This window comes from Oryzias latipes, chromosome 24 (assembly GCF_053564925.1).
Source record: "Oryzias latipes strain Hd-rR chromosome 24, Olatipes_Hd-rR_3.1".
NCBI classification, from domain to species: Eukaryota; Metazoa; Chordata; class Actinopteri; order Beloniformes; family Adrianichthyidae; genus Oryzias; species Oryzias latipes.
The window spans coordinates 15,069,699-15,095,950 of NC_136260.1; the positions used below are offsets into that span (position 1 = coordinate 15,069,699).

The following is a 26,252-nucleotide window of genomic DNA, read 5'->3' on the forward strand; positions in this document are numbered from 1 at the left end:
GTTTTTGTTTCAGAGAGAATTCTGCAGTCGCTCCCAATCACCAACTGTCTTTTGTCCAAGAAGAGCTCAGTTCAGCCATTGTTTATTGAGACAGAAAAAAAGGCTTAAAGTGAAGCAGAATTGTTCAAAAGTAGGTCTAAACCATTTAATTTAGACTCCTAAAATCAGCCCAAAGGTTCAGAGTGACGCTTAAAGTTTTCTGTCCAGAGTACAAGAGGCAAACACCAATCTCTCCATTTAAAGGTCAAATGCATCAGGAAACACGCAGAAGTTGATCTGGACAGCACAAAGGAAAATTTGCCTTATCCTGTCACTGAGGCTTGTGTCAAAAATGACCAACCAAGCAAAGACAAACACTGTCAAAGCTGGGGATTCAGCATTTTCTTCAACATTTATCCATTAACCCTTTAACATTGGAGATGCTGCTGGTAACACTAAAATGAATCAGCTGCAAGCTGAAAAGCGCAAGGCTGCTTTTCAGCTTCAGAACCCGCTGGATTTATGCTAATTGGGTCAAACAGTTGAAGAGTTACGGTAGCCGAAAGAATGTAAAAGGGTTAATTTAGTTAACCAAGAGACAAATGACGAGTAAAAATAGTTTGGTTAAAAAACTTTTTTTTTTCATCAACAGTTTTGAGCTCTTTAACTTAAACTTTATATCTTCTGACAATCAGTCAACCAAACTGCTAACCGCAGTTGGGTCTTCAGCTCTCAGGTTTTATTTTTTTAAACACTTTATGTCCACAGCTGATTAATTCTGCTCAGTTAAAGATCATTTGTTCAATGTTTTGGACAAAACATCCAAACTCTGCTTTGTCTAATGCAAAGGGTCATTTGCAAGTGAAATCCTGATGCGGTTAAGCAAACAATTTAGCAAAACAAAAATTGCAAGTGAAACAGGATAAAAGATGTAAGAGTCGTGTTTTAAGAAACAAAAAAGAAAGCAGAAAAGCTCAAGCTTTATCAAGTGTGTAAATCATGATAAAATCCAGGTGATTAATCTGATTTAGGGAAGTAAAGGCACTTAAAAATATATCAGATTGTTTTAGGTTCACCTCCCCCTAAATGCTACTATATTAATAGAGCCACAAGCCACTCTGGCTTAAAAGATGCATTAGACAAACCAAAGCAGTCATTTTATTTGACTAAATTACCAAACTACCCAAAATGCCTTGATGGATCAAGAAGCAGCTGATTGGTCAGAGGATTTGGTGGGAACATTTTCTAGTGAACAATGTTGTTCTTCATGTCCTCTTCATTTATCTACAGCCTTTGCAGAGTTGAACACAACAGATAAGTCACATTTTATTGACAATAACTCAACATTGTTCAGCTGTAACAAATAAAACAGGATATGTCAATGCCTGACTACAGTACCCATAATGCTCCAACAATCCATAAAGCAGTGTGGGTTTGTAGTTCACTAAAGTTGTACTAAAACATTTAGACAGATAAACTACTTCAAGGTCAGTAAGAACAACGAAAACTCACATTTTTGACTGTTGATTTTTGAGGAAATGTAAGGACTAAGTATGCCTAATGGTTAACATTTCACATGTATTTGTTTGTAGGATAAGCCCCTTGAGATGTGTTCTCATTTTCAAGGGGGTCCTGAACATATAACAAATGATATGAAGTTTTCAGGCAGTTTGGTTCACTAAAGGTCAGTGGAAAACCAAAATGAAAATCCAACCAAACCAAGTTTATTATACTATAGTAGTGTGACAACACCTATAGTTAGGCTGTTTTATTCCATGTGTGAACGTGGTTTGAGGAGTCTAGGAATGAATGGCTGGTTTGGTGGACTTTAGCAAATATCAACGTAACCCTTGACCCAGAGGTGCCCAAACTATTGGCAAAGAGGGCCAGAATTGGTGAGGTAAAAATGTACAAAGCTAGCCATTCAGCCTGCACTTTTTGAACTTTATAACAACATTAAACGCAAAAGAACTATGTAGTCAACATTGTGTCGCAATAGGATACTTTATTTCTTCACATAGATCTAAATTATGTTCATATTTAAAGACCAGAAATAAAATATAGAAAATAGTTGCAAGGAATTTTTTTTTTAAATCATAAAATCAGGGTTAACCCTTGTGCTACCTTAGATGACCCCACCCTTACATTGACGTGTTCTCCCTACCATGACAAATGGCGTATGCTAAATGGTAAATGACGTATACTTGTATAGCGCCTTTCTTCCTACAAGGACAAAGCGCTTTACAGTCACAGACCCATTCACCCAGTCACTCACACATTCACACACACATTCACACACTGGTGGCGGCTCCGCTGCCAAACACAGGCGCCCGCCTACCACCAGAGGCAAGGTGGGGTTCAGTGTCTTGCCCAAGGACACTTCGACTCATGGGTGTGCAAGGCGGGAATCGAACCTGCAATCTTATGATCATGGGTCGACCGCCCTACCGCTGCACCACGGCCGCCCCGACAAAGGTGGATAAAGGTGGAAAGATTTCATGTAATCTATGGACACCAATGAAGATCACAAATCATTGAAGAAAAAAGATTCAGCGTACTGTCTAGTGGGTCTAGATGACCCAACTCCCAACGTTCAAGTGCGGTGGATAGCACAACGGTTAATAAACAATGTAACATATTATTTACTATTAAGTGCTAACTGTAAACTTCTAAATTTAAATGTGTGAACAGGAAAATAACAAAATAGTTTAGATTGATCACAGACAAAAAAACCTGTTCCTCTCATTCTGAGGTCAAGTAGCCACAGGTTTACGAAAGCTAAAAACGTAATTTAGATATAAAAACAAAACATTCACACACACAGTTGTAAGAAAGTGCTGGGGCCACATATTATTAATTTCATGACAGAGCCAGTGGGTTTTTGGAATGTGCCACATTTGGCCCACAGGCCGGACTTTGGACACGTCCACCTTAATCTTATATACATATCATATATCATATAACTAATACACACTCTTTGACGTACTACAACTCTGACCATTTACGAGATGAACGTGAATCCACTTATTCTGACTGCAACATTTGTTCAGAAGCGTTGCACTTTTCTCCCAAAACTGCGACAAATTTCTTCTTTATTAGGAGTTCTTTGGCTGCAACTTATTCTCCGAAAATAGCAACTCCAGGGATCAAAGGAAAGGTAACCTTTTCTTCTGTTATTTGTTGGTAAAGAATAAACTAACCAATTACTTTTGGAAATGGGTTGCATAAGTGTTTAGTCCAAAACCACTGAGCCCACCCAAACACTTGACGCACTTCTTCTTGTTGCTGCTACCAGGTGTCAGCTGTTGGCCCATTTCCTTCAAGCTGCTGTGGTCGTCTCCTCCGAGCGGCATCTGAGAGAGGTGTGCTCATCCAGCTGTCATCATTACACCCCTCCGCTGGCCTTATTAGCCGCTCACAGTCCTCTCCCTGCTGCCTTCGGCTGCACAGATAGCGGTTATCAGCTGTCCCTGTCTGTCACCTTGCAAAGATGGAGAAGCACACGGCGTGCAGACTCTTCCTCACTCCCCTTCGTTCTCCTCCCCGCTGTGCTGTCTTCTAAAGCGACCACCCTGCCTCTGCATGCGATGATGGCTGCTCTGCTGTGAATGCGAGTCGCACTCGAGTCTCTGCGTGATGAGCATGTGAGCTTTCCGTTTCGGCCTCTAGGAGGCAGCATGCTGTTACGCAGCCTCACTGGCTCTGAGGAAGCTCTGCTGTGTCGCCCATGTTCAAATAAGGCTCGTCTGTGACTGTGTGAACTTTGAAAACCCAGATGGAGGCAGGTCCTCGTAGTCTGCTCAGCGGGAACGGTTCTCTGCGTCTAGAGGCTGCAAGCTGGAGCCTTCAGCGGGGAAACATCTGCTAATGAGCATCTTCTTACAGCCAGAGAGTTGTGCGCACGGGCGTCTTTGAGAGTCAACATTTCCACTGCTGCCTCCTCTCTCTCTGACATCACTCCCCGTCGCCATGGCAACTTCCTCGGGCACCTGCAGGCCCTGCAAGGCCGGGAACGTGTGAGAGCGCGCCTTTCAGATAACTGAAAGCTAACGAGATGGTCAGAGGGCAGCAGGACTTTCTGTTCTAGTGAGGCCACGCGTCAGGGGACAGGGGCTCTCCAGAGGGTGGCACGTTTGCAACACAGCGTGTGTGTGTGTGTGCACGCACATGTGTCCGGCGAATGGGGACGCTGCATCTGCACTCAGAATAAATGAAGTGTAAGCAACATCCACAGCTGTGTTAAAATTGGCTCAGTGCTGACAGCAGCTACACACTTGTCTGTGCTACAGTGTATGTGAGTGTGTGTCCTCCCCACACGAGTTTGTGTACCTTGTCTTGATACCCGTATGAATTTGTACAGCTCAGATTGCAGAACAGCCGGCTCTCCTCTCCTGGGGTGCAGCCTGATTTGTTGCCGCTACAACATCCAAGGCTCTGGTGTTGCGTGGCGCCCCCTCAGATGGAGCTACTCCCCCTATGGCGTCTAGCACCCAACATCCACCCCCTTCTTTTCCCAGCTGCAGTTATTTCCCTAATTCTGTAAAGTGCAACAGCAGGGGGAGCAGCTGAGTCCGTGGGCAGAAATTTTCGGGTTGCATTGTCTTATTAACATGATTTATGAAGCGAGGCAGCAGCAGTGCTGCTGCACTTCCACCAACGCTGTCAACCTTGAATCAGCACAGGTGTTCGGGTGACACGCACGATTCCAGTTGCGTCAACCGCTCCCATGTTAGGGATGTTTCAGGACAGCCGCCCAGCTGTTCTGCTCCTTCATTCCCACCCACAGCCTGATGTTAAAGCCTCTTCTGGCTCACCGCAAAGCTCAGAGACGCTCATCACTTCACACCTTGAGCCGTTTCATTTTGAAAGCAGATGCATGCTGAAGAATGTGCTCCGTCCCCACGGGGGCACTCGGTAGCATCTCAGGAAAACGGGCCAAAAAAGATGCCGGGTGGAGTGAAGAGTGATCCACATCCAAAACGATGGTTGGGCACCCCTGACATACTTAACCCTTAAACTATCATTAAGTGTTGCATAAAGGCACAAAGCTGCTTTTCTCTGTTGGAATGATGATGTCTAAACCGTCAAAGAGTTATGGTAGTCTGCAGTCCGTGTGTGTGTTATTAGCTGTTACTAGTGACAGTCCCAATTCGATCATCTTTTCTAAAAGTGTTTCAAATGGGTTTTTAACTATGATTATGCTGTTTTAGCCCCCCCCCCCCCCCCCCAAAAAAAAAAAAATGTAGGACATAGTTTATGAGCAGCAGTAGTTCATTAGACATTTGCCTCTGAGTTGTGGGTTCTCATTAACCCTTTTGCTCTCTCCCACTAGCTCACAGCCCCTCACAACCCTAACTTAACATTAATGGTGCCACAAAAATGGAGACCAGTATCGGAGCTATTTGTCTGCAAGGGGATGCATTGGAATGGAGTGGAGCAGGGAGCTCGTGGCCTGCTGATTGTCGATTTTGCAAATACTCACAAGTGCATTTTTAATCGTAATTTCCTTATACATGTCCATCATGGGCAAAATAGTACTAGAAAACAAAACAGATCTTTAATTGAAGTGGGTCTTAAGGTTTAGATCCCTGGAAAATAATGAAATTTAAAGTCTGTACTTTTCGTTCAGTTCCGCTCTTGTATTCTGCATCTTAACAGATGTTCCATTGTTTTCATGTTTGTCTCTTTTCTGTCCTCTAAGACCTCAACCAGCAGGTGATCGCCCTCACTGAGACCCGTTGGAGCTTTCTTTCTACTCTTTTTTTTCGGAAGGAACTTTTTTCTCCACTGTCGCCCACTGCTTGCTCAGAGATAAGTGCATCTGTCAGTCAGGGTCTTTTAACTGGGTTCTAAGTAACTCTAGAATTTGTTTGTGACACACTACATGTTGACAGTGTTAGCATATCAGCAATACTTGTAACTCCCAACCTTGTTGGCAACACATAGGCTAACCTTGTTAGGAACAAGTAAAAAAAACGCAATTTGACACTGCTACAGGTTAGCTGCATTAGAAGTATTGCTTGAAGTACCTTGCTTTTATTGGAGCAACTTGCTTCAATGAAAATACTAATAATCTAAAAAATCATGTAATTTCCTTCGGGTATTATTCTTGAGAAATATGGTTTTACATTTCTGAGTAAACCCTACACAATGTGGGCCCCAAATGGGTTTGTCCACAGTTTCCATTGTGGCCCCACCGGTGTTAGCCCACGTTGGCTTAAGTGGACACTGAGTGTCCCCAGCTCGATGGAAAGTGACTAAAAGAGCCCCATTTGGGGCCCCTTTTTAAACCATATGTGGCCCACTTGGCTTTCTAGTTATTACTTTGACTATTATTGACGGAGCATCAGCAGAGATGGGAAGCAATTTGGTTTAGCAACCATTTCAGATGGGAAAAATATTTGTAGATTAGCAAAGCAGATAAAAAAAAACATACGTTGTAACATCTTTCTTTTTTAAGGTAGATCTAGAGAAAACTGGTGTGAAACTTCAACCTGCACTAAAAGCTGCCAGTCAGTTTCTGTGCAGTTTAACCGTTTTACCCTGGAGGTCATTCAGGATGGTGAACAGGTCTGTTCTCTCTAAGGTCACTGAGAGGAGCACAAAAGAGCGGCCAGTGCTGCCGGTCACGCTGTCCGTCAAAAGTCACATGTCGTATCGTCACCGGGGTGACGGCAGCTCGCAGCGGATGATCGTCAAAGTTACGGCCGTCGGGGTAGCCGTCGGCTTCAGATCTCCTTCAGAGCAGAAGTGCGTTCTATCAAAGACGCTGGTCTTTCAATCATTAGAGCGGCTAATTGATTGGCTCCAGTAATGAAGTGGAACTGCAGAAAACACCGGGAAGAGCCAAGTATTGATGTTTGGAGCCGGAGGCGAATGGAAGCTTTCACGGAGGAAGCCGCTACATCTGAAAACAGAACAGACTTATCTCGCTGCAGACGTTTACAGGATTAATATGATTCACGCTGCACTCCTAAACCCATTATGATAAGTGCAAGAAGAGGCAAGCGGCTTATCGGCAAAGAGTGCACTAAAAGCTGACAAACATTCAGCTGTTATGATTCCAAATTTACACTTTATGGATATCAATTAGCTCCAACTGTCCAGATTTGATCCACTCATTGAAAATGGATGCAGTTTCTCTATCTGTTGATGTTCAGATGTGTTTTTTTGGTTATTATTATCTCCTTCCCAGTCCTGTAACATCTTCAAGCTTTGTCAAAAAGGAGAAGCACAGTGATGACATGGAAGTCCCTGAGGTTGATATAAGCTCCGGTTTGGAAAGCATTGTTCAGCGTTGCATCCTCCCATGTTTACCAGCTGCCTCGCCGGCATCCTGCTCGACCAGACCTGCCTGGTAATCTGCTCTAATCTCCTTCATTAAAACCTTTAATTGCGGTTTTAGCTTTCCGCCTTCAGGACAGCAGGCAGGAAAAACAAAAACCAGGCGGATTCAGTTCATGAGAGGCGACAGGCTTACAGCACTAGGTGCTGAGGAACCTCATGTAGAGTAGATTTTTTACACAAGAAGAAACATTTTTGCCCCCTGTCAAGCTTCATGGGTATTCTTTTTTTTAATTCCATTTTTGAACTATTTAACAAAAAATCCAACAATTGACAGCAAAAACTACGGTGGCCCTAAAGTGCAAAATCACATCAATAAATGCAAAAACACATTAAAGATCACAAGGCCAATCAAAAAAGCAAAAGAAATAATAAAAAAACAACGTTACATTTTACAAAACAAAATTCAAGAAACCAACATAGAGAGAAAAAACAATTCAGAAAAACAAAAGTACTTCAACAAAAGTAAATCAATCAAAAACGTTAGAGATAAGGGGAAGTCATTGATTGGATGATGACATTTGATGATGATGTTTTGCCTGAACTGTGGTAAAGACTCCATTGAGCAATCACCAAACTTTTGGAGTGGGTGTGGCCAAAAGTTTAAAAAAATATTGGCAGATAATTGTCGAGTAACAATTTATTTTAACAACAATTCAATTCATATCACATGTGTTTCATCATTTTATTAAACCAGCAGTGAAGAACAGATCTCTATCAAACTTGGTGTCATCCTCTCCCATCCTCTCTGTTCACTTTCTGTCACTAGCTGCACTTTCCTCTGCGGAAGGTTTACGTACCAACAAACTCAGGAAATCTTTTGTTCCATAAGCCATTGGGCTGTTTAACTGCTCCTTCAAGAGAAGGCGAGGGAGTGTAAATTGATTATTTATCAGTCTTTTATTTATTTATTTACTGCAGTGTGTGAGAGGAGCCGGAACACCAAAATAAACTCCCTTTTGGAAGACTATTCTTGCAATGCATTCTGCAATCTGTCAATGTCAATTTCTGTTCTGCAATTCGTAGATCTGAACACCTGTTTTTGTAAACTGACAGTAGGAAGTTTCGATGTACACCTTTGTCTGCTGCAGAACCTGAGTTCAGTGAACGGGCTCCCGGATCATCAGCAGCTGCAGCACGCTCCACATTTGATCTGCGACATCAATCTGACTGACAGGAGTGCTGCAGCAAACGCTTGCCTCGCATCCACGCCAAAGCGCTTTAGACTGCGTTGGCACAGTTCCCCAGTACCTGCCCTGTAAAGCTGCGAGCTGAAGAAGCGAGCTTCCGATCAAACCTTGCATTGCTTTTAGCTACGACACACTGCAGCATGCTGTTATGATCCTCCTCATTAATACTTTTTTTTTTCTCCTTTAGATGTTAAAGGATCCGCGCTGAAGCGCTGGCAAGGCTCTCCAGAAGGAGAGACTCCTTAAAAGATAATGATGAAACAATCTTGGCTGATCACTGTTTTGGAGCGGAGGAATTATCAAAAAGTAATTACACATCCGGGTTTGCCTCCCTGCTTTCATGTTCTTGCAGTGAGTGGCAGCAGGTCGAAAGAAAAAAAAAATACAAGAACAACAGCCGGAGTGTGTCTGTGTGTGTGGATGAAGCACGGTGTTGCACAACGTTACCACCCCCCCTCCACACACACACACACAATACAAACCACAAGTCACTTATCAGTTTCAAGCAGGCACCAGTCAACTAAAAGCAGCAGCAGATATGGAGAACGCCTGCAGAACTTTGGGAATCCTTCATTCTGGAACACAAGGATCAGTTTGGATCACAGAGCTTCATGCAGGGGAAATGCAGCTCAAACTCATACCACGGAATGTAAACCAAGAAAACAGTCTGTCTTCAGACAGGTTTTTTCTCTAACCTACTTCATTATTATGTCCTGGTAGATGTTCTTCATGTTGTTCATCTGGAGTCTGATGCTGCATTCACACCGGGCTTGGAAAACACACGTTCAATTGGCCACTTCCAATGAAAAGTGCATGGAAGCACGCTTGTATGCCCGTCTTGGGCTTCCGGGTTCAAAAGTATTGCTTTCACGCATTGCTATGCCTCTTTTCAGTCTGCTTTCAGGCTCTACATCCAAAATTTCAACCGGTTGAACTTTGATCAAGGTTGTAATGGCGTCCTGGTCAAAAAAAAGGAAGTGCCAACCTTTTGAAAATTGATCATGAAGGAGAAATTAATGATTGCGGTCTGTGCTCGTGTCCTGTTTTTTTTAAATCGGAATAGAGCTGTGAAAGAAAAAGCCCGGAGCAAGAGTCGTAAGATTTGCATAGCTTCAACATTTCACACAAAGCGTCTTCCAACTGTCAGTACATGTGCTAGTATCAGATAGCGACAGACCTGTGTGCATGCCATATTCTGAAAGGGCGTACAAAAGCCGACATTTGGAGTGTTCCTGAATGTGCTACACATGCCCGGTGTGTTTGTAGTTTAAGGTTTTCTTCAGCTTCGGCTTTCTAATCAAAATAGGCAGAGTAATGCTGAAATCCAGCCAAAGGAGAACACAATGCTCGACAAAACCTTCAATCTGTGATCAGGAAGCTGTCTCTTTGTGATTTAACACCATGCTTCTCCCTCCTCTCTCTGTCCAGCGTTTCCTTCAGGTCAGCACCAGAAGCCATGACTGAAACTACGGAGATGAAGGTGAAGACGGCGAGGTGGTCTGATGCGAAGTGTGAGTGCTGGTCACATTGTGGGAAAATATTAGTTGGAGCAGAGGTGGAGGTGGCTGCTTTGATGGAGCGATGGTGGATGGTTTTGGCCTATACCAATGAACATTTGGTCTTCTCTCATTTTTTTGGCCTAACGAAGCTTGTCTAAATCATATCAGGAGGAAAAGAGCACGTAATAAACTCAAAAACAACTCAGTGACAGATTGATAAACTCAAATTACAGACAAAAAAAAAAAACTTGACGACATGGTTGTGAGGGACTTTTTGTTTTTTCCCTTAGACTTTTTGTAAGGATCAAGTAGGCCTGCGCTGACTGAAATCTTCGGGGGGGGGAAAAAAAATCATTTTTTTAAGTTCTTTATTTTTCACAATATAAGAAGCACTTAAAAGTCCTATTTTCTTTCCAAAAATGGGCGCCTCATAATTCGGAGCACCTTATAAGTTGATTCCTTTTGGTTGTGCTTGCTGATGTTGAAGAGATTTTGAGAGTTACACGGCTCTCTCTCAAAATGTTCTGTTGCAAACAAGGTTGGCGGTTATTGCAATACGCTAATGTAGCTAACGTGTAGTGGTCTATGACTTTTTCTTTTTTGGACTAAATAGGAGATGAACTACACTTGCTTACGGAAATTGGCAGTAATTTCCTGCTCAGGTATTCATAACAATAAAGAACTAAATTTAGTTAAAAGGAAGTCTAACTGCAGCTGGAATTGGCTGCTATGGAAGGTCTGATATGTGATGTTTCAAAATAGTTTAACCCTTTGACACCACAGATGTCACTGGTGACACCTAAATCACATGCCTTTTGATATACCATAACTATGTATAGTTAGATAGCAGAAGTGCTTCACTACTATAAAGTGTTGCTTATCGGCGCAAAGCGGCTTTTTTCTCCGCTTCAGAATCTGCAGGAAATATGGTATTTGCGTAAACTGTTGAAGAATTACAGTAGTCCAAAGAACATCAACACTGGAGGTAGCGCCCTGGTGCTTGGATGCAGTAACACGGTTTTACCACGTGGGAGAGTACCGTAAAAAACTGAGGAAAAAGCGGGTGTCATGGCTGAACAATAGCCACACTTGAACCCTTGCAAGATGTCAAATAAACAGAACCATAAAATTGCAATTTGTGTTGACGTTGGTCCTTTGTTCAAGTTTCTTGAGCAATATTGTGAAATTGCTAAATCTATCCTAATAGCTGCTAAGCTCTTAACACTTTGCAGTTACATTTCCGGACTTCTGCGGTAATAGCAGTAATGCGGCTGTGATGCAGGGTGGGGGTGGGGGGTGTTAATGGCTATATGACGTAGGGGGTTGTGAGGCTCACCTGTTGTGGAGGAGATGTTGACGTCAATGCTAAAATCGGGAATGCCGCCCCCCTTCAGCGCCGCCACGCACGTGTACGTGCCGAAGTCTGTGAACTTGAGGTCGATGATGTCCAGGTTGGTGGTTCCGGGAGAAATATCGGGGTCCGTCTGGGTGATAACCATTCGCTCGGAGCTCCGCAGGGCGCGGCCGTTCTTCAACCAGCTGAATGTCAGCTCCTCGGGTGGCGTCGCCTCCACCTGGAACACACAGCTCGTTCTTTATCTGGACCTTTGAAGGTGACTGTGTTCCAAAAGAGTTACATTTGTGACAAATCTTTTAAGGAAAAACATGTTGTATTTCAAGCCCTTTGGTTGTTTCTGTTGCGGTCCTCTGCTCCTTCATTTGCAAATTCTGTTCTATTTTAGCCCAAAGTGATATTAATAGATGTATGTGATGGATCCTACCATCGCATAATAACGTTTTATTTATGTGGGGAGTTGTATGTGTGTTGAATTCTTTCGACTCTTTAACCCTTTACACAATTAATGTAGTTCTGGAGTGGAGAAAAGCAGCTTTGTGCTGAAATGTGATATTTTATGTTTTTAATGTGCTGCATATCACATCAAAGCTTTTCTCTATATCAGAACCAGTGAATTCCTGTTGGCTGCGTAAACAGTCAAAGATTTACAGCATGTCAAAGAGCATGCATTATTTAGGTGTCACTGGCAACATCTCCAGTATAAAAGGTTTAAACGCTGAAATGAATCTGTACAATGTGTCCATCCGATGTGGGGGGAGTTTGGGGTTTGAAAAGATTTGCCACAAATGGAGCTCTACATGTGTCTGCTGCCGGCCGGCGGCGTCACGTCTTCCCACCTGGCACGATATCTTGACCTCACGGCCAATCTGAATGTTGTCGTCGTTGTGGTAGGGATCAGGAGTGATCCAAAACCGACCTCTATTTAGAGCTGCAGAGAGAGAAAAAAAGAAAATATTTGTTAAAGACAAAATCGGCCCAAAAGACTGAGTGCTCTGAGATTTATTTAAATAACTGAATCATTTTTTTAAGTGTTTTCGACTCCACACTGAGTTTGTACCTCAGCTTTAGTTCTTTGTTCTGTCATACTAAAAGTACTTTAGGAGTCTTATCTGCACGGCGTTTGCTGTAGAATTTGCATTCCAAACAGCAAATCTAAGCAGGATGACATCAATTCTTGTCAAATTATGCCATTTTTGAGGATGATGGGTAAATTAAAATAAAAATAAACCCTTACACTAATGGTAAATCTCTTCAAAAGAATAAAGCAAACTTTGTTGAAGATTGAAGAATTGCGGAGAGCAGTGCTAAACCAAAAAAAAAAAAACAATTTGAAATAAAAAATTTGTACACACTTTTCTTTCAAACAGAGATTCCGGCCTTAAAAAATTTCATTATGATGCATGCTGCACCGGCTCCAACAAACACATCTGAGTTCAATTCATCTCTGCAGCAGAAAGAGCTGACGGAAATCCTTTCATCCGGCAATTCCCCGCTGACACCGACACATTCGGTTCGGTGAAGGGAGAGCGAAAAACAAAAACCCTGCGTGTCAGATTTAAACACAGGGAATTGAATGTGCAAAAGGCTGTGCGATGCCTGCCAAGCTGCACGCGGGGAGGTGACGCGCGCCTTTGACACCATCTCACTGCTTACGTTTGAAGAAAAATCCTATTTTTAACGCCAGACATCAAAAATTTCCAGACCTGTCCCAAACACCTTTGTGTGTTCACAAATGACTCTGTCTCCCATAAGCCCTTGCACTTGGCGTTGGGATTGTGTGGTGACATCTACAGTTAAATTCCATTTAGCAGTGACATTTGTTATGTTAGGAAGCATCGCATGAAAGTGACTTTTATGGATGCAAAATATAATCTTTTATTAACAAGTCCTTCTTTTCCTGTTGTACCAACAAAAATATGAAAACATCAGACAGATTACCCTTAAAGGAAAATATTAAGAAAAACTCTCCGATTGTCATTTTTACGAAAAAAAACAAAACAAAAAAGAAAGCTGCAAGTGATGTTTTCCACCCCTGCTCTTAAGACCCCCTCCTTACTGGCTGGGCAATTGCTGCATGCCCCTTACTCCACCCTTTCTACCCTTGCCACCCTGGTCAATGTTGTGACTGATAAATTCATAACCAATCACTTTTTTCAAACTAGATTTTCTGTTGATTTATTTCTATAGCAACCATTTTATTATTTGGTCACCTGGAGGTGACAAACATAGCTAGGTCATTTTTAGAAGTATTGGCAAAAGTAAACTTTTGGGTTTCCTTGGCAACGGAGGTTGCTGACATTCCTAATATAAACGTATTGTATGTCAGATTGTTTTGTTTAGCTTGAGCCAACGTTTCATGTTTTTAATTTTCATAGTATTCCGGGGGAACTCCACTTCCGCAAGCTTGCCACGTCAACGCCGTTGAAAATCTACAAACTTTATTTCCAACATATATAGCATCCGTACAGGGGGTTGACCCATACAGGTGCAGTGTATTTTAGGGTTGTCCTGGCCCGCGGAGGGTCAAAGACAAAAACGGCTGCCTTTTATGGACACCTTAAGGGACGTCAATAATGCAAGGTATCATTTTTTTGCGTGTGGTAATTGTATCAAAGTATTTAAGGATAACTTGCTCACACTTATGACGCATGAGTGATGCTGTTGGCTGATGGTTCCCTTACACCACACTAGTCATTAGTAAGCTGTGACCACGAGCTACCGAGTTACCGGCAAAGTTGATGAGAGGTCAGAAAGACTTATTTCTCAGTGACAACCCAAGAGAAATTTGTGGCTACTTTTTATCTCAACCCACAGACACAGACTTGCCAGCACACTTCCTAACATCAGCGAGAGTCAGCGTGCTGTCACAGGTGTCAAAGAGTAAACATTACGATTAGGTGCTAACCTCTTTTACGTTCCTGCAGCTCAAGTGCCGTCTCTCAGTTGAAGAGCGGCTGACACAATGAGGCCTGTAACGTTCATAAATCCCGCTCTGCTTCCCCGTCAGCACTGGCTGCAGCTCTCTGTTTGCGAACACATCTCTGCCAGAGACATGAGGATTTCTGTCTGTGCCGTACATTTTCTGATCTCCTGACAACGGGGACAGTGCTGGAAGTCGCATATCGATGTTCAACTCTCACTCTGCGAATGCTAAAAGGTATTTATCGGTTTCCTGAAAGGCGTCTACTCACACAATGCTATATGTACCTCATGACAGACAGATATCTGTTGAACTCGTCAATTAATCTAAAAAAAGATAAAGCTGTAATTCAAAAAACAAATCAGTTCAGTTTTGAACTTTTTAAAGTTTTGTTGTGAAGTTGGACCTGGGGAAAAAAAAACAAAGGTGGCACCACCTAAATTCAGTATAAGCCCCCTGCAAAGTAGGAACATCTTGGTTGTCAGTGACAAAATGTAAGAAATGGTTTGTAATAAAACAAAGACACTGTTTTTTTTATCTGCACCACAGGTGGATCTTTGTAGGTTTGGCAGACCTGGTCGAGTTAATTGATAAATGAGAAAATACAATCTGTGCTGGGCCCCCCTAGCATGGTGGGGGGGGTTATTCCTCTGGCTGGGCTGGAGCTTGCACTCTCTCTTCTCCTATGTCTCCCTGCTGTCTGGCGTTGGCGGCCCCTTTGGCGGTCCTGCTGGCCCTGGTCTGGATGCCAGACATGATTGGATGGATGGATTTGTAGATGGGCAGATGAATGGTTGGAGAAATATGGATGAATTTATGAATGGATAGATGGATTTGTACCCCAGTTCGATCTGGATGAAGTCCATCTGATACACTATTCAAACCTGTAGTTGAAGAGTTGGATAGGCTAATTCTTCTATCAAAGTTCAATTCAAATAAATTTTATTTATATAGCCCAAAATCACAACAACAGTCTTCTCAATGGGCTTCGTATCGGTAATTGTAAACAAAACCATAAGGATCATGAATACTTAGAATTCAATAGGAAAATTCTAAACTTAACTAACTAAACAGACTTAACTAAACTGGGCATCCCTGCCCTTAGACCCTCCTTTGCGAGTTCTGGTACATCGCCTGTCCATCCTAGGGAGGATCTCTCTTTCATGTGGGCATCCCTGAGGTTTTTTCTTTTTCCCCAGGAATCAATTCTTTTTCATGAATCATTTCTTACCAAGAAGGAGGGTCTGAGGGCAGCGATGCCTTGTTTAGCTTAGTCTGTTAAGTTTATTTTAGCAATCACTTATTTTATGTTATAACTAATTTTATGTATTGTACAATTAGTGAAGCCCGTTGAGACAACTTTGTTGTAATATTGGCCTATATAAATACAACTGCATTGAATTGAATTTATGGATCAAAAGATTTATGGATTTATGTATGATAGGTTGATTGATGACTTGATAAATGAATGAAAAAATGCTAATTAATTTGTGAATGGATGGATGGCTGGATGGGGATATTGATGAATGGATTGATAGATGGTTGGAAGGATTGATTTATAGATGGTCAGATGGATTTATGGATATGTAGATGGATGGGATATGGTTGGATCTCTTTGGAGAACCTTTTTGGTCAAAGAAGCAGACATGTCCATCTGAGCATTCCTGCAGATCAACCCCTGTCAGTAAACAATCCATAGGAAATCTGAAGCGTTCAACTTTCCCACATTGGTTATAGATGGACTCCGATATTTGGACTTCAACCCCATTTCACAGACATACTTTCCAGGAGTTCAGAGGCATTCATAAGCTTGATGCTCCGATGGCGTTTTGTCCCGTTCCTCTAGATCTCCCTAAATGTTGCTGAGAATTAAAGAAACTACCAACCTGTGCTTTGTTAGAGTTACAAAACTCTGAGAACAAACAACAAACCCACTCTGCTGTATTCCTGAGTACAAATGCCTGGTTGTACTGGAAGAGAGCTGACCGGAGCAGAGCACGGCTACGGTCATTATTTCCACGTCTGCCCGGGAGCCCATCTCATTTTTCACCTGGAGCTGTCTGCGTATCTCTAAGCAGGTGTCAGACAGCTCTTTCCATGCATCCTCGTGCAGAAGATCAGCTTGTGAAGCAGCGGTTGTCTGTTGGAGGCAGACAGATGTCTCAAAATTTACTGTTCTCCTCTTGTCATGTTCAAGGTCACGTAGACAGGACCAAAAAAACCCACAGAGCTTTCAGTCCCATTCTGCTGCCCCCCCCCCGTTCTTCATCTTTGTCCTTTCCTCACATTAGCCTCCAGACTTTCTGTGAACATCAGCACCTTTGCTGAATCTCCACCACCCATACATGATTGTTGTTTTGTGGGACGGACACAAAGAAGTGGCAACGGCTTTCAACTTTCAGGCGGTTCAGATGACGAGAGGGGCACAGAAAAACGTAAAAACACCTCCCAGTTGCCCCGGCGCACAATTCTATCGGGCAAAAGAGACGGACGCCGCTTTACTGCTGGACGTTTATAAAAACGAATTCGATATTCATGAATGCTAATTTATGCCGCTTCTGGGCCGGAATTTATTCAAGAGCTAATTTGATAAACGCCATTCACGTGTCGTTTTTTTTTTGGTGTGCTGACACAAAGGTGTTCAGAAAAAAACTTTTATTTTCCCAACAAAGTGTTTTAATACAAAACTGCTAAACACATCTGCTGGTTTGACAGAAAGCCTCTCATGGGCGGAACAAAAGGCGGCAGGCGTTGTTTGGTGAAGATAAGCGGCGCTCGCCTAAGCAGGTTTGGCTTCCATTGATTTGAGGCTCTTATATCAGCGTACCTGGATCTGTTAGGAACTCCTGAGGGTTTTGTGTTACAAAAAAATCGGATGCTTTGCATCGTGATTTCACAGCAGGAGAGTGGTTCCCTTCTGTCTTGATCCCACTGAGAGACAATGCACCACTTTGCAGGGGAATGAAGAGAAGAAATGGGAACACAGAAGTGCCAGGTTGCACTTCTCAACACATAGTCTCACATCACCAAGTCTTTATGCTTTTTACCAACAAGTAATTCACAAAGGGGAGTAATGTTCAGGGGAAGACCTGATCTATATTGGTACAATGTTGAAGGGATCCTGTCTTTTGGGAGATGTGGAAACCGTAAGGGGTCTGTTGGCAACAAAAGATTTCTGGTGGTTTAGTCTAAAGCGGATGTGCAGCTTTACTGAGCAGCGAGAAGTCATGAAAAGGTGACTGAAGCAGAAAGACGAGTGGCTGAATAAACAACGGCGAGGTCACAGGATGACCCTGCAGAAAGCAGCAAGACGGAATAACTAAACAGCCGTGATCGTTTTTCCATTGACCTTTGACATCCTCCGCTCTCCTATCAGCATCATGAGCCATTTTCATCTCAACTATTGACTGTATATGAGAACTCAGCTGAATGACTCCTCCCCCACGTGCTTTAAACAAGTATTTGCTGGTTCCAAGAAGTCAAAATTCTATAGACTTCTATAGCGAAATAAAGAACCATCCCCATTCTTGTTCTGCTTCCATTTTTTTAACATGTTCTTGATAAACTAGGGTTGGGCGATGTCCCTTAAATTGGCAGTTGACGATGTTTAAAGTAAAACATCGGGATGGACGATGATATCGTCGTGGGGGGGGGGGGGGGGGGGGGGGGCTATTTTTAATTTTTCATTATTATATAATTATTATTTGTTATTTTACTTGATTACTTATTTATTATTTATCTTATTTCCCAACTAATGACTCATCCCCGATGAAAAAATAATGTCCAGTATAAACTGAGGGAAGTGACTTTAACAAAAAAAAAAAAAAAAATAGAAAAGAAGTAGTCCGCTCTTGCACTTGATTAGTCAAGTGGACCGGTGGACCGAAGGACCGTGTCTCTGAGCAGAGCAGCCGGACTTACAGCTTTGTGTGGAGGGGAAGGGAAGATGCTTTTTTAAGTGTGCGCTATGTGTGGGAGACTTCGGTCTCAGTTTGTTTACAGCGGAACTAATTTCCTCTTCCGGTATTTGAAACACTACTGCGCATGCCTAAATGATTTGTTCCGACCGAAAGTGTGACCCATGTGAACATTTGTTTTAATCGGAAAACGTATTTCTGGGCCCATGTACACGGTTGAATTCTAATCCGACCATTGATCCGATCAAGATATTTTGTACATGTAAACGCGGCTCATGGTGTCGACTCGCAGCGTGGCGGGGGCGTGGCATCACGATGGTGTCTCTCCATCGTGATGTAAGTCAACCATCATGATGATATCGTCCATCGGCACAACCCTATGATAAACCTCATTTTTTCATGACATTTGTTCTGCAGTGCAAGTTTTTCAAGTTGTAAACTGACCAATCCGATGCCTCAATAAAAGTATGTGGTTTCACGCTGACCAGTTGATTGACAGACTCTCGCAAGCCGAGGTTCAAGTGGTAGGCATGCGGACTTTCATAAGGGGTAGAGTTTGGAGTGTCAAAGTTCTTCAAGCCTCGAAAATGTATAAAAAACCATGTTATCATCATATTCGTCCATCTATCCATATATCTATCTTCTCCTTTAATCTGTTTGATAAGTCTGTTAAGACTTTGGTTGGATGATCTTCCTAACACAACCCTTTCTATTTACCAGGCTCCGGAGGGGCACATGCAGGACACTGGTTGGTGCCCTGTTGAGGCTGCATTTATCTTTTTATTTTATGTCAGTCTATTTGTCCGTCCATCCTTCTGTGTTTTTGTCTTTTATTTTATTTATCCAAAGTATTTAAGTTTTTTTTGTCAGTTTTTCTTATAATAATTTTTATTTCTTTACTCAATTGTGCATTTTTGTGGGCCAACCCCCCCCGTCCATGCCTACATGTGTTTATAACTAACAGTTATTTTTTTCATCCATTTCATTAATACATTTACAGTTCATAAGAATAATAGAAATTAATTACAGAAACTCCTGCTATTATGGGTGATAGTTGCAGTCAACAGGTTTTTATTTTTTTAAACTGTTGTTTAGTTCATCCCAAAGTTGCACTTTTATCAGGTTGTTTTCATTTGCTTTTATCTCCTCACTGACATCCACGCGCCTAGAGGAACTCATTGGATACAAATCAGATTTACTTTACTTCTTCAGTTTTCAAAATAAAAGTCTGTGTTTTTCTTCTTCAAGTGAAACCACACAATTGCAGCCTGAACAATGAAAGCGTCTGAGCTGCCTGACAGCAGATCACAGCGCCTCATGGAAGCAACATTTCTCTCCAGGCTGGGGAGTCTCACAAACATCAGAGAGTTTTCGTTGCAGTGCTGGTTATTGATCGGACGGCGGTGACGCTTCTCTGCACCTCCTTAGACAGGGGAGTGATGGAGATGTTGGCACGTCAACATCCAGTCTCCAAACGCAACCTGAGGAGACGCAGAATGCATCCGGAGTTTTTCCTTTAGTGGGTTCCAGACAGTCATCACTCTCAGAAGTTATCCGGACATTTGAACCCTAACCCAACTAACACTGTTAGAGGTGTAGTTGAAAACAATGCTTTAAAATATCTTTCCACTTAAACCACAGGTGAAACGAAAACCTTTCTTCCCTTTAGGGGTTATGCTTGCAAAAGAACAGGCAAAACGCAGCTTCTTCATTATCAAGTTCATGTCTTCTCATTGGTATTTTTAATGGAAATGCTTTAATTAGAAGCAGATTTTAGTCTCAACTGAAGCACATTTTTATGTTTAAGTTGACTAAGGAGTTCATTCCTTTGGTTTGAAGTTCATTTTACTGGAAAACTCCAACTGTTCCAAACAAATTTTATTTTGAAAAAAGTTATGTTCACATATAAAGAAAGAACAAAAGAATAATAAAATGAATTACTAAACAGTTTTTTTTAAAAACTTTTTGTCATATTTGCTAATATCATTACATAAATGATTATGAAAATAAAATACTATGTAAATACATAAATAAATAAAGAAAATTGTTGTAGCCAACTAGTATTTATGGTTTTAAATACAGGTGACATCTTTTAAACACATTTTTTTGTCTCTCTCATAAACAGTCTTGCGTCAAATGTTTGAGGCATTCTCCTGAGCCTGTTTTCCAGCGGTGGGAGAGTGGCCTTCCAACAAGCTCACTCAGATTGATGACAGTGGTTGCCATAGAAACAATAACTCAGACCAACTGCTTAGTCGCAAGATCTGGGTCCAACATGGCGGCATCCATATCATGAAAACACGGCAACTAAACTGAATTTATTTAATTGGGCCAGAAGTAAGTCGTATGGATGGTATGACACTCGTCCAATTCTCATGTTTAATTATCTTTTTTTCCCTGGAAGGTTTTATGCAAATAATATGCAAATTATGTGGTGGTCATCATCATGTAGCAACTTTTAGATCAGCCAATGCTGTTGCCCGCGCGCCTCTCCTCACCTCTCACCACGATGGTGGTCGATTTTTTGGCCGGGTTTCCCACGTTGTTGCTGGCCACGCAGCTGTAGATGCCAGCCTCGTCAGAGGTGATGGAGGGCAGCGTGAGCGTGCCACCGTTCACCACGCTTCTCTGGGGCAGGCTGTCGTTGGTGCTCACCCAGGTGAGGATGGGTGGCGGCTCACCTCCCGTGTTGATGCACACCAAGGAGACCGTTTGACCCGGATTCACCACGATGGGGTCTTCCACCAGCAGCTTAATGGACGGCGAGGCTACAAAGGACGAAAGGCACCATGTATGGTTTTTCATTTTGCGGTAGCAACGTTTTTTGAAGGACTGAGCATCCTTGTACCTGTTTTGTTGGTGAGCTTGAAGACGACACTGCGGTCGGGGATCCCGCACACGTTCCTGACAGAAGCGATGCAGCTGTAGTTGGCATAGTCTTGAGGACGCAGGTTCTTCAGCTTCAGGATCTTCGTTTCCCCCTGCAGCTCAGAGCAAAACAACACTGATATGCAAATGTGTGCAGGAACACCACTTGAACCCACGTACTGTATGCCCGACACAAAACGGGTTTCAATTGCTGATGAGCTAAAAACCTCAAACCTGCAGAATCTGCAGACTGCAAAGTAGATGCTGAACTCTGAAAATAAAGATACTTAACAAAGGTGGAGATCTTTTCCTAAAAAACAGCAAATGAACCTGTAACATTCAAGTTTCTACATCTGCTAGCATGCTTAAAAACATTGATGTTATCCAAGCTGATACCTTCATTTACTGAAAATATTTTTTTTTTTTTAGATTTAAAAGACATCATGTTGTAACAAGTGAAATAAAATGGAACTCAGGTTTTAATAGCTCTACTAAACTTAAAGCATAAAATCTAAATGAATAAAAGCACATTTTACATTGTAAGGAATGAGAGACACTAAAGCCTTTTGTATTAATGTTTTAAGGTTGTTTCATTTTGAAAAGGCTTTTCATGGTTGAAGAATCACAGCAGATGTCAAGACTTTCAGGTTGAGAATTTATAGTTTTTAAAGGAAACTCCACCTCCAAAGCTGTAAGAAAGAAGTTAGATTGAAATCTGTTATTGAATAAAAAATATCTGTTTCAAGGACAACATTCTTTAACGGCTGTAGATCAAAGTTCATGTGTAGCTCTATCTTTCTAAGTCCAATGAACTGAAAATCTCCCCAAAGGTTTTAAAAATGTAAAAAGGCAAAGAAAAAGATTTTTTTTTCTTCTAAAATCTAATATTTGTGGAACCAAATTCAATAAAGCCGGAATATAATGGCTTTTTAAACACACAAAGGAAGCAGATGAGGTTGTTGGAGCAGGAAACAAATGAAAACAATTGTGTCAGCAGACTGGTGGAGGGAGGAGTTAATGCATGGGAGAAGGCGACCTGTGGCATTTCCCCCGCTGAGCTGCGGGGGCATGCACGTGCTCTGCGGGGAAGATCTCCACAGAAATGGTCGTCTAATTGAGAGTTTGTGTTTGATTCCAGCTGGGCCCGTCAGCTACAGGGGCCTCACCCAGAAAGGTTGCTGGGAGGATGCGACCCTTTGATCTGTCTGACTCCTGCGAGCGCGTGCAGAGCAGACAGGCGGATCCAAGCGCCAGTCCTCAGACACGTGCGGGCCTGAAGCGCACGCCAGCCTTTGATGTCTTTAAAGGCTCTCACATCCACAAGGCTCAGAGATAACTTGATTGTGTTAAGTGCAGACCCCACATCCCACCTTATTTCTCTTTTCCTGCCACTTGCTCTCTTTGAAGCGGAAATCTGGCAGGAATTCGGGGCACGAACAGGAAGGAAAATCTGAGGGAGCGACTGCAGCTTAGGCAAAAACCTGAAAATGTACTTGTTTTCGAATGGAAACTAAATGTTTTTGAATAAATCAATCTGCAATATTGGTCCATTCCTCTGGATCCAAAGCTGCTTTCACACTGTACCGTTTGGTCAGGTTGTTTTTCTTGTTATTTTTTTTTTGGTTGGCCATTTCCCCCCCCAAAAGTTTTGCCGACCACCGTGGGTCCTGGATATAAATGCTGCTGTTACTGGACTGCATGGGTCTTTCGTTTTGGGCGCTGGGGCTCTTTCTTATGTGTGCCGCTTTATTTATGCCCCTGGGCAACTGGCAGCCGGTGGCAGTTGATATGGGCAGCTGCCGTCCGAAGACATTTACACTTCGTCCAATCAGAGTGGCTTTCACCGCCCAGCTGTCACCCGATTTCATAATTACGACATCCCTGCCTGACTCCGGGACAACGGACTGCTGCTGTCTACATTCATTACCACAACGATTTTTAAAAAATCAGGCGGTGGCGTGAAACCCTGTAGATTCTGCCAATGCCTCCCCCTCATGTGGTGGCAGTCGATGTTTTACTTTTTTTCCAGACTAAAATGTTTAAAAAATAAATAACAAAAGTCCTCAAATATTAAAATTGAGATAAGAATACACTGAGGTGACAGCATCCAATTGGAGCACCTGCTGATAAGGGAGAGGCGGGAGATCCAAAGAGATCCAATCAGATCACAGAGTCTTGAGCTGCTATACTAGGTTACCTGGGAAAATGCTGGAAACGCTTTTTTATATTTTTTTATTTGCTATTTATGAGCTATTTATGAGAAAAAAACAGCTTGAGGTTTGTTTGGAAGGTTCTGGATATTTTGTTTTTTGACCCACAGCAGTCCTGGACTGCAAGAACCAGATTGGTTTTAGTAATTCTTGTTTTTTACTAAACGTTTGAGCAAAAATGTTGCTTCTGCCAAATCCTCAAAAACGCACCTAAAAACTGGTGAAAATGAATAAACATTATAAATCTATCCTAGGATTAGAAAAAACCTAATCTTAATTTCTAAGTTTGGGATTGGTGCTCTTACTTTAAGACCCAATTAAAGCATTCATGAGAAGGGGGAAGGGGGGAGGCTGCAGAAGAAAACCAGAAAAAGTATTTAACTTGCTGAATTTCATATTAACTTAAAGCCTTCATTTTATCCAAAGATGGAAGTCTACCTAAAAGAATTATTTGATACAGGAATCTTTCATAAAACCATCTAAAAACTACAATTTTCATGTAAAAGATTTAACAGTTCTTTTTCCAAACACAAAGAAAATCTGTTTCTATTTTCAAAAAAGCTGAGATCCCACATGAACTGTGAAACCAGGTTAGAAGAACCTGCTGCTACTCAGCTGTACATCTTTATTGTCCCTTTGTGAGAGCATGAGATGGGGGTTCAAAAACAAAGGATCTTGTTGTTAAAAGGCCAAATAAAAAAGAACCATTTCAAGGAATTTGTCGCACCACAGTGTCTATTGTTCTTAGGTTTGTAACAAATATCCATGATGATTCGTTTGCTGCTAATTATAGAGCATGGAAACACAAAGGGACCGAAGAAAAACACACAGTGGTTTTCAGGTCCTGCTAAAAAGCCTCTCAGAGACTGGAGTTCATTTATTTATAAGCTCATATCTTTTTATTTTTAGAATGTATTTGTTTAATACACCTGTTATCACCTTTGAGCCATGCAATTCTGGGTTTTATTTGTGCTTGTTTGTCTTTTTCTTTGCAGGAGCTGCCACATCCCAGAGCTGTGTGGATCCACTAGAGAAGTTTTCAAGACATAAACTGCTGGCAGAGGCGCAAGGGTGTAGTTAATGCATCCATACCTTGTTTCCTGCTACATGCGTAAACATTTCACACTTCTGTGCTGTTTATGGAACTGTTGATAGTAGTACGTTTTTGTAAGTCAACATCTCCTCTTTTATTCTGTTGTTCTCGGTTGTTTCGTCCTTCATTTCCCTTCATTTTTTAGTTTGTTACAGAACAGACAGAGGTGTGGGGCGTAACAGCACCTATTTCGATATTTACACACATATTTATGATATTTAAAGGTAAAAAACAACCCAAACTTTACTTTTCAACTTATACAGACACTTACTGGCCACTTTTTAGACACACCTGTCCAAGTGCTCGTTATTACAAATTTCTAATCAGCCAATCAGATGGCAGCACATGGTCAAGGCCATATGCTGCAGTTCAAACTGAGCATCAGCACGGGGAAGAAAGAGTGATTGAAGTGATTCTGCATGTGGCATGGTTGTTGGTGCCAGACAGGCTGGTCTGAGTATTTCGGAAACTACTGATCTACTGGGATTTTCACCACTCCTGTCAGCTAAGAACAGAAAACTGAGGCTACAATTCACACAGGCTCACCAAAACTAAACAATTAAAGACTGGAAAAAATGTTCTCTGGTCTAATGAGTCTATTTCTGCTGCGACGTTCAGATGGTAGGCTCAGAATTTTGCGTCAACAACATGAAAGCATGGATCCATCCTGCCTTGTGTCAACAGTTCAGGCTGGTGGTGATGATATCATGGTGTGGGGGATATTTTCTAAGCACAATTTGGGTCCCTTAGAACCAATCAAGCATTGTTAAAACACAGCCTACCAAGTATTGTTGCTGACCATGCCCAACCCTTTATGACAGGGGATGACGGGGGACTCAGATAGCCTCCACAGTCACCAGATCTTAACCCAATAGATCCCCTTTGGGATGTGGTGGAACAGGAGATCAGCATCATGGATGTGCAGCCGACAAATCTTCAGCAAATGCGTGATGCTGTAATGTCAATATGGACCAAACTGTCTGAGGACTGTTTCCAGTACCTTGTTGAATCTATGCCACGAGGATTAAGTATGGTGGCCGAGAGGTGCAAGACACGTTTACAACAACAACATACCCAGTACAAATGAACAAATACTGAAACACAACAGCAAATCACGAAACACAACAGCGAATAAAAGAACACATTTTTCCGTCACTTCCGGTATTAAGGGTTTTCCCTTTCCGTTAGCAGCTGCTCGCTTTCATTAATTTTTTCTGCTTCTTCTCCTGTCATGTTTTTCAATTGTCCACCAGCTACTTAATGGAGAGGGAATACCCTTAAAACCCGAAATAAGGCAAAAACGTTATCGTGCTAAACATTGTTGTAATTTTTATTGAAGTAATGCAAATAAAAAAGCTTTCTGACTGTTTCATGTTTTTAAAATGTCCACACAATGAAAACAGGAATACATAACTTTAAAGAATCATAAAAGATTAGTTTTGTATTACGTCTCTTTCTTTTGGAAGCCGGATCTCCGCTTTTATTGTTGTGTTTCTGGATTTGGTAATTTGCACCTGGATTTGTCGTTGTGTTTTAGAACTCTGTAATTTGTTCTGCGATTCGCTGTTGTGTTTCATTAATTTGCGGTTGTGTTTCAGGACTTGGTAATTTGTTCTCTGATTTGCTGTTGTGCTTTAGTATTTGTTCATTTGTACTGGGATTTGTTCTTGTTGTATCTTAAATGTAAAAGTGTCTTACACCTATCAGCTACCGTAATTAGGCCAGTTCTGAAGACAAAAGGGGCCAACGAGGAACCAACAAGATGTACCTGATAAAGTGGCAGGTGAATGTGCATATAAATATATATGTTTGAATACACCTTCCCATCCGTTTGAATGAGAAGTTGTGTCCAGACTTTTGGTCTGTACTGTATAT

The 26,252-nt window shown here is 42.0% G+C and overlaps 1 protein-coding gene and 2 long non-coding RNA genes across 7 annotated transcripts in view; 2 read left to right on the forward strand and 1 right to left on the reverse strand.

Moving 5' to 3' along the window:
* mdga2a (MAM domain containing glycosylphosphatidylinositol anchor 2a) overlaps positions 1-26,252 on the reverse strand; it is a 226,889-nt gene that overhangs the window by 69,981 nt on the left and 130,656 nt on the right. For 2 of the 4 annotated variants that reach the window (XM_023952708.2, XM_023952706.2), the window contains exons 5-8: positions 21,055-21,187; positions 20,705-20,974; positions 12,206-12,297; positions 11,349-11,586 (exon numbers count right to left, since the gene is read on the reverse strand). In XM_023952708.2, the coding sequence (XP_023808476.1) occupies positions 11,349-11,586; positions 12,206-12,297; positions 20,705-20,974; positions 21,055-21,187 (733 nt within the window). Of the gene's footprint in view, positions 1-11,348; positions 11,587-12,205; positions 12,298-20,704; positions 20,975-21,054; positions 21,191-26,252 lie in introns of all 4 variants that reach the window. The other 2 variants (XM_023952707.2, XM_023952705.2) reach the window with 1 other exon arrangement.
* Positions 5,702-25,420, forward strand: LOC144990078 (uncharacterized). Of its 2 annotated transcripts, XR_013654013.1 has the most exons (4): positions 5,702-7,336; positions 8,701-8,819; positions 9,942-10,024; positions 24,280-25,420. It is a non-coding gene; the product is annotated as an uncharacterized LOC144990078 (long non-coding RNA). The 2 variants fall into 2 exon arrangements; XR_013654012.1 differs by lacking the exon at positions 24,280-25,420 and having other exon boundaries at positions 9,942-10,894.
* LOC144990077 (uncharacterized) lies at positions 20,434-22,655 on the forward strand. The gene is made up of 2 exons (XR_013654011.1): positions 20,434-20,543; positions 22,213-22,655. It is a non-coding gene; the product is annotated as an uncharacterized LOC144990077 (long non-coding RNA).